The sequence below is a fragment of the Lepidochelys olivacea genome (assembly GCF_965140295.1).
Source record: "Lepidochelys olivacea isolate rLepOli2 genome assembly, chromosome: 27".
In the NCBI taxonomy this organism is placed as follows: Eukaryota; Metazoa; Chordata; order Testudines; family Cheloniidae; genus Lepidochelys; species Lepidochelys olivacea.
In genome coordinates this window covers 11744587-11752634 of record NC_140437.1, presented here as the reverse complement: position 1 = coordinate 11752634, position 8048 = coordinate 11744587, and the positions used below count along the sequence as shown (strand labels likewise).

Sequence of the window (8048 nt, the reverse complement as noted above, 5' to 3'; positions counted from 1 at the left end):
GCGAAGGAGTCAACGGAGGAGAGGGGGATGGGAGAAGATGGGCTCATTCCCCCCGCCCCCCGAATTGGCAGGGAAGCGCTGATCATTCCTGCCCACAAAGCGCTTTGAGATCTTAATGAGGCTGTCCCCCTCCCTCCCCCACAGTTTACACGGACAGGCATGGGCCCCAGGACTGGCCCGGGAGGGAGGATACCAGAGGTTCCTCACAATCAACCCTACCCTGCTCCTTGCCCCTCTGCCTGCCCCTGCACTGGGTATTAGGATGGCGGGGGAGCCACCAGGAGCCTGCTCTGCAGGCACTGGGGGGAAGCATGGGGCTGTGGGTCCAGACAAAGGCCAGGGAAGGTACTTCCACACGGGGAGAGGCTCTAGGGCTTGACTTCCATTCCCCACACACACACGCACGCACACCCCCCCCAGCCATCAAGATGTCCCAGCCCCTGACACCCCACAGCCGTGCTGCCCCCCCCACCACCCATACGACTGGGTGTCTGCGCTCCCCTCGCTCCAGATCAAAGAGCAGCAAGCCAAATGCGTCTTCCACCCAGATTTATTGTTCTGATCATTATTCACATTAGTCTACCCAGGAACCGAGGGACAAAGAGAGAAGGTGGCATGGTGTTGGTTGCCTCTGAAGCAGGTGGCCCCGGGGGGCTCAGGAGGGAGGAAGAGAGGAGAATCACAGAGGGATCAGCGCCGAGGCTGGGTTTTTCCACCCCTAGGCCTTTTCCTGTTCACCCCAAGGCGGCTGCCGCTCAGGATCATGCCCTGCAATGACCAGAAAGATTCAGTTAGGATCCAAGAGACCCAGTTGGCGCCGCAGCCTCGGGATGTTGTGACCCCACGTCCACATCTCCTGCCCCGTGATCTCCCCCCAACCCTATCCCTCCCGTCTGCCCTGTCCTCCAAGCCTGCTGCCCTTTGTAAGGGCATCCTGGGCCGAGTCCCTCTCTGCGGGCTGAGCTGGAGGGGTTTGGAGCTAAAAGCAGAAGCCTCCATTGTCCAGAGTAAAGAGCCACCTCTGTTAGCAGTCACAGCCCCAGGACACTCCAGCCAAGAGCCCCACGGCTTTAGCCTGGGTTAGAGATCGATACTTCCCCTGCACCCAACCTGTCTCCTCCCAGCTTTGCTCCAACACCTACTTCTCCCCTCTCCCCTGATCCTCCCCCACTCATGTCCCAGGACCCCCAGAGCAGCTCTTGGAGGACGGTGCCAAGCTGTATCCAGGACCCTGCAGAGCCGCCAGGTCTCCTGATTCATGCGGGGCAGGGGGTCCCCCCATGCTCCTTGTGTAAATCATAGAATCATAGACTATCAGAGTTGGAAGGGACCTCAGGAGGTCATCTAGTCCAACCCCCTGCCCAGAGCAGGACCAATCCCCAACTAAATCATCCCAGCCAGGGCTTTGTCAAGCCTGACCTTAAAAACTTTTAATGTCTTTCCAGACTGCCGTACCCCTTGCAGGAGGCTGATTGGTCTTGCGTACCCCAAGTTTCACCTCACTTAAGAACTTCTTGTTTACAAAATCAAACATAAAAATACAAAAGCGTCACGGCCCCACCAGTACTGGAAAATTGCTCCCTGTCTTGTGTTTACCATACAATGATCAAATTAATCCACTGGAATAAAACTATTGTATAAACACGTCATTGTCTGGATTAAATGTTAGTTTGTACTGGCTTCGCTAGTGCTTTTTCTGTAGCCTGTTGTAAAACTAGGCAAATATCTAGATGCTTTGATGTACCCCTTGGAAGACCTCTGTGTACCCCCAGGGGTACGCGTGCCCCTGGTTGAGAATCACTGGGCTAGAGGACCATGGTTTTGGGACGTGTGAGTCCAGCACTTGGTCCAAGCCTGGGGATACAAATCATAAGTTTTAGGGAGTGGGGTTTGGATCCCTTATGCCCTCTGACCTCTCTGCCCTGCTGCTTCTCACATCCCCCACCGCAGCCAACCGCGATGGGGAAACCCATCCGCTTGATGGGTCTGCTGAACCAATCAGCTGTCTCTGGCTGGGACTGTACAGCACCTCGCACCCCAGAACCCAGGCCTGGGTGGAAGCGTCTAGGCACTGCCATAAAACGAACAGTGAAGCAGGGCTGAAATAGCTCAAGCTGCCACGGAAAGTATCCTCCCAGGGGACAGAGTCAACGCCCAGTTCAGCAGCATGGAGCAGTTGGGAGAGCCGCTGTTTCAGGGTGCTGCGGGGACGTGGACTCAATGCACTTTTTAAAAATTATGTTTGGTGACACGGCTGCCTGGAGACTATTCCCAGCACAAAGGGGCCTTCCAGCTGGCAGAATCGGCCCCCTGAGAGACACCCCCACCCCAGGGCCAGCTCTCTTTAAGTTCTTTGCTCCCACCGCTCCTATCAGGAGCCTGTTGCAGAACCGCACCCCCCCACACACACCTCCCCGAAGAGTTAGAATTTACCCATTTCTAATTTCCAGCCGGAATTTGCTCACGGCCAGTTTATCCCCACTTGTTCTTGTGCCACCGCTGGCCTTTAGCTCCTGCAGGCAGACAGGTGGGATGCTGGGACAGCAGCGTCATCCGCTCACCCCTCCCCCCGGGGGCGAATGTCTCCCCCAGCCACCCACCCTCGGAGCCCTGCACGCCCAGTGCAGACTAAGTGCACCAAGCCAGCTCCCAGGGTGGGCCTGGGGATTGCACCCCAGACCTTCAGCCCCCTCCCCCGTGAGCTAAAGGCATGATCCCTTGGCTGGACGCAGCAGGGTGTGGCTGTCCCTGGGGCAGCCCCGAGAGGGAGACATGGAAATGGGAATTTCAGGAGGGATCTTGTCCCCTCCTCCCAAGGGTGAGCTGGTCTGATGCTCTGCTGGGCCCCCACTTCGGAGCAGCAGCCCCCCTCCCTGAGGGCAGGAGGTTGTGGTGGGGTAGGTGTGACGCTGGGCAGGTGCGGGCAGCAGCCAGGCCCCCTGTAAAGAGGCTTCGCCCCTCAGCTCCACCCTCTGTTCCTGATACTCCAACGGCCGCCCCGCAGAGATATTTCCTCCACCGTCCTCGGGGTGCTTGGTCCCTTGGGCTGACTCTCCTCGGGGTTCCCAGCCCAGCTGAGTGGTAGCAATGATATTTCATTCCTCACCCCGCATTATTTAATGAGAAGAGGTTTGGGAGGTTAGAGAGCTAGACTCAAGAGCCTGCTAAGATCTTGGGATGGAGAGAGGAATGAATGGATGGATTTGTATGGGATAGCGAGGGAGGGAGGGATGAGTGGGTGTGCATGGGATACCGAGGGTCAGATGGATGGATGGAAGGAGGGATGGGTGTGTATGGGATAGCGAGGGATGCAGGGATGGTGGGTGAGTATGGGATAGCGAGGGATGAGTGGGTGGGTATCGGACAGAGAGGGATGGGTGGAGGGATGGGTTAGAGAGGGATGGATGGAGGGAGGGATGGAGGCATGGGTGTGTATGGGAAAGAGAGGGAGGGATGGGTAAGGGATAGAGAGGGATGGTAGGTGAGTGTGTATGGGATAGAGAGGGATGGAGGGATGGAGGGATGGGGGGATGGGTGGAGGGAGGGATGGAGGGGTGGGTGAGTGTGTATGGGATAGAGAGGGAGGGATGGGTAAGGGATAGAGAGGGATGGTAGGTGAGTGTGTATGGGATAGAGAGGGATGGAGGGATGGAGGGATGGGGGATGGGTGGAGGGAGGGATGGAGGGGTGGGTGGGTGTGTATGGGATAGAGAGGGAGGGATGGGTAAGGGATAGAGAGGGATGGTAGGTGAGTGTGTATGGGATAGAGAGGGATGGAGGGATGGAGGGATGGAGGGATGGGGGATGGGTGGAGGGAGGGATGGAGGGGTGGGTGAGTGTGTATGGGATAGAGAGGGAGGGATGGGTAAGGGATAGAGAGGGATGGTAGGTGAGTGGGTATGGGATAGAGAGGGATGGAGGGATGGGGGGATGGGGGATGGGTGGAGGGAGGGATGGAGGGATGGAGGGGTGGGTGGGTATAGGACAGAGAGAGAGAGATGATATTCTCCTGCAGCTGATGCAACCCAAACAGGAGAAGCTTGTGCTAGTTCGTGAGCATCAGACAATGACACTGACTAGACGGCCTTGTCACCGACCACCCAGGCAGCTGGGAGAAGTGCCCAGGAGAGGGAATGGCTCCCTGCGGGAAAGCCAGCGCTGCTGGTCAAGCCCTCCCAGTTGCAGGGGTTGCTCCATGATGCTGCTGAGGAGCCGAGCCCTTTGTAATGCTCTGATTTGAGCCCTGCGTCCCTTTTGCTCCATGGTTCATTCCCGGGGGGGAAGCCCCACGCCTGGCCCCGTAAGGCTGAACGGGGAGCAGGGCTTGTTCCGCGGCTGGGGCCTGGTCTCCTTCCTCTGCAGCCCCTTCATCTCCCTCCTCCTCCTCCTCACACAGAGGGTGCGATGCCAGCCCTGGAGACATGGTCTGTCAGTGCCACCTAGCGGGCACTGCGGGAACGCTGAATGCCAAGGCCCGCCCCCCTTGGCCATGCAAACACTGTCTTCATGCAGCATCTTTTCCGGGGCTATCCGGGCGCTTGGCAGACAGGTACCGACGCAGCCTCACAGGGACCCTGGAGGCTCAACAGTATTGATATCCCCATTGTAGAAACGGGGAAACTGAGGCCCCGAGAAGGGAAGTGACTCACCCAAGGTCACACAGCAGCCCAGTGGTATGGCTGGGAATAGAACCCAGGAGTCCTGATGCCCGCTCCCCTCTTCTACCTACTAAAAATACTCTCTTCCCAGAGCCGAACTGGGATTCCTGGTGCCAAGATCCCTCCTTGACTCCTTTAGAGACATCTGAGGAGAACCCCGGGTCCTGCTATAAACCAAGCGCCCACTCTCCTTCAAGAACTGGAAAACAGAACCCAGGCGTCCTGAGACTCCCAGCCCCCTGCTCTCACCACGCTGCTGTCCACTCCGACACACCCCAAACCTCGCTGTGATATTTTCTGCAGAGCTCTGAGCCTCCCCCAGCCCATCCTGTGCGCCCACTGCCCCCCACAACCAACGCCCATTGCACTTTCTCCTGCAGGGGCCCGGTGCGCTGTGAGCTGGGGCCAGAACGGGGCTCCGAGCAGGGCAGGGAGACAAAGCAAAAGCCCAGGACCTCTCGCGAAGCCTGCCAGAGACGCCCTCACATGAGCCACTTCAGTACCAGCCAGACACCTCGTCCTCCAGCAAAGTAATTGACCTGGAACCGGCCCCCCCTCGCCCTTGCCTCTGTCCCCGCCCGCTGCCTCTGGGGTGGAAGGTGGCCTCTTCTCAATAGCTCCTGCCACACAAGACATCAGAGCAGGAGGCGAAGAAGAACACGACCACCAGATATTTCGCAGGGCGGCCAAAGGTGATCTCCCAGCTCGGAACCCGGCCCGGCCCTTGCAAACGCAGGATCTTTAATGAGCGCACAGGGTTGGGGCCTCACTTTTACGCCCCACCCAAAAACCAGCACCTCCAGGAGCTCAGCACCCCCTAGCGCTGTGCTGGGGCAAGTTCTGTAGGGGCTCGGAGGGAAGAGAATCCCTCTGCCTCGCCAACACCATAGAGGGCATCTCCGGCTGACCCCCCGCTGTGGGAGGGGGCTGAAGGGAAGGGCCCCCCTTACTGACTTACTGGTCTGCCGGTAACCTGCCGGTAACAGATGAACCAGTATGCACGCACGCCCCATTCCTGAGCTCCCTCCCAGAACAGATCTTACCTGGCGGGTTTAGCATCCCAAGGGGTCATAGGGGTCTCCACAGAGCGTCCGGCTGCTGGATCTCTTGCCGTATCTAGGGGGGGCAGGAGAGAAAAACACGCAGCCAGTCATGGCTTCTGAGATGGATAAGCCAGGCCCCACGGGAGACGGGGGCCATGGGCTGGGACTGGGAAATCCTTCTGTCCCCGGGGGCCAGGCCAGAGGTGCACAGCCGACCGGAGGCCCGGCCCCCCGGCTTAGCCAAGCCGCTTACCTGGGCCGCGTGACCATGTTGAGATACTGCTGCAGCTCATTGTAGAACTGGACCAGGTCCTCCACGGGGGCATTGTCCCCGGGGTACGTGGGGTGCGTCGGGGCAGCGCTGCCCAGGTGCCCCAAGAGCAGGGCCACGCAGCAGGCGAGGGAGAAGAGGGAAGCCCAGCGCCTGCGGGGGGCGACCATCTGGGGGAGGAGAGAAGGGAGAGCGCACGCCGGTGAGACGGGGCGACAGCCCCCCGCGTGGGTTGGGGCTGGAGGGGAGGTCAGCGTGGGGCCGGGGAGAGAGACCCAGGCCACGGACACCACACAGGGGGAGGAGAGAGACAGGCTGGAGCGTGCCGGGCTGGCCTTGCCAGCGTGGGGACGGGCGAAGGCAGGCGGAGAGGAAAGGGGCGAGCTCGCGCCATGCTGAATGAGCCGGACGGGCGGCTGCTCGAGGGGGCCCTTGGCAACAGGGGAGAGGGGGATCCAGCCATGTTGCCACAGGAATGGCTGTGTATGCCATGGGTGCAGGGAGGAGAGGGCAGGCCCAAGGAGAGAAGCCGGTAGGACCCCAGGACAACACGGGGTGGGAGGTGGGGGAGCCACTGAGCGAGCGAGAAGGGGGCTCTTGGGTTTCTCAACTACTCCAAGGGCGGCAGCCGGGCTCAGGGAGCGCACGGCCCACCTGTCCACGGGGAGGCGGTGGGGCTGGAGGACGAGCCAGCCAGCCGTGGAGCAGGAGAGCCCCGGAGGGTGCCTGATTCCTAAGGAGATGGTGCTGGCTGGTGCGGGAATTGCACACGCCCGCCCTGCACTTGTGAGTGCACGTACAAACAGTCACAGCCGCCCTGCGCTCCCGACGGCCCGCGTGCACACACGCCCAGCCGCCTGCGTACGTGCCTGCAGACACCACACACGGCCTGGCCAGACACCCAGCACCACACGCACAGACGTTTCCATTCCCCCCAGCTCCTGATCCCGAGCCCCTGCCGCTGGCTCCATCTGTCCGGGAGGAAACGTCTCCTTTTGTGTCCGAAGGCAGCCACCCCTCCCGCCAGGACCCACCAGCTACTGGCCACTCTGCCAAGCAATGCCCCCAGCCCTGCCGCCCCAGATCCGCCCTCTGCTCGTCCTGCACTGGTACTGAGAGAGGGTGTAGGAGACCCCCCTGAGCCAGCCCTCCACCTCCCCACCCCGGAAATCCCAGGGCACTCTCCAGAACTATGGGGCGTCTGTGCCGCAGATGTGCATGGAGCTGTACAACACGAATGCAGATACGCTCCCTGCCCACGGCAGAGCGCACCAACGTGGAGTGCTGGCAGGCTTGCCCGCTGCATGTCGGGGAGGAGGGGGCAGGGCCCCATTCCCCCCTCCCACTGAATCCCCCCAAGTCCCAGCCCAGTGGGCTTACCCTGATCCAGCGGGGTGCGGTGCAGAGACGCAGTGCAACACAGGGGTGCGGGTGGCCTGGCTGAGTCCCTCCGTCCTCTGCACTGCCAGAGCCGGCTCCGGAGGTTTATATCTCCCCTTACACCCCCCCAAGCCCCCGCTCCCGCCTGCCCCTGCATCATCACTCCCCCACTCTGGGCAGCTGCTCTGACGTCACCGTCCGCTCGCGCCGCCCACCCCTGCTGGGCAGTGGGTCCCGGTCCCTCCTCCCCAAGCAGTCTCCCTAGCACCATGACTGTCTCTTCCCTTTGCTTAACTCTGGGAAGGATCAGGAGCCATGAAGAGGGCGCCCCAAAGACAGACACAGGGTAATCCAGCATCCCCATGCCCTTGCCCCCAGGAGGGGAGACCTGGGCTCTGTGGGGGTCTCCGGCTAGGGGAGGATCTCAGCTCTCCAGGAGATGCCAATTGGGATGATGTGCTAAGGGCGGACTTGCCCTGAGGGGAGGAGTCACTGAAGACACCCCAATGTGCCCACTCTCCTCCCCCAGCCCAGCTCTGGGACCCCACAGAGGCTGGGAGGCCCCCACACAGGGTCCTATGTGGGAACAGGCGTCCATTGTTCAGCGCCAGGGGAGGTAGGGTTAATATTTCACCAGATCAGTCACCGCTGAGCTCCTCCGAGCCCCCTGCAGAGAACAGCCCCCTCCCACTGACC

General features: G+C 60.7%; 1 protein-coding gene across 1 annotated transcript; it reads right to left on the bottom strand.

The window, feature by feature from the left end:
- Positions 1-532: 532 nt before the first annotated feature.
- Positions 533-7462, bottom strand: LOC311513868 (pancreatic polypeptide-like). The gene is made up of 4 exons (XM_084616013.1): positions 7353-7462; positions 5955-6142; positions 5702-5774; positions 533-768 (listed from the first exon to the last, which is right to left on the bottom strand). The coding sequence occupies exons 2-3, from the start codon at positions 6140-6142 to the stop codon at positions 5711-5713; spliced, it is 252 nt and encodes an 83-aa protein (XP_084472139.1). The 5' UTR covers positions 7353-7462; the 3' UTR covers positions 533-768; positions 5702-5710.
- Positions 7463-8048: the final 586 nt, after the last annotated feature.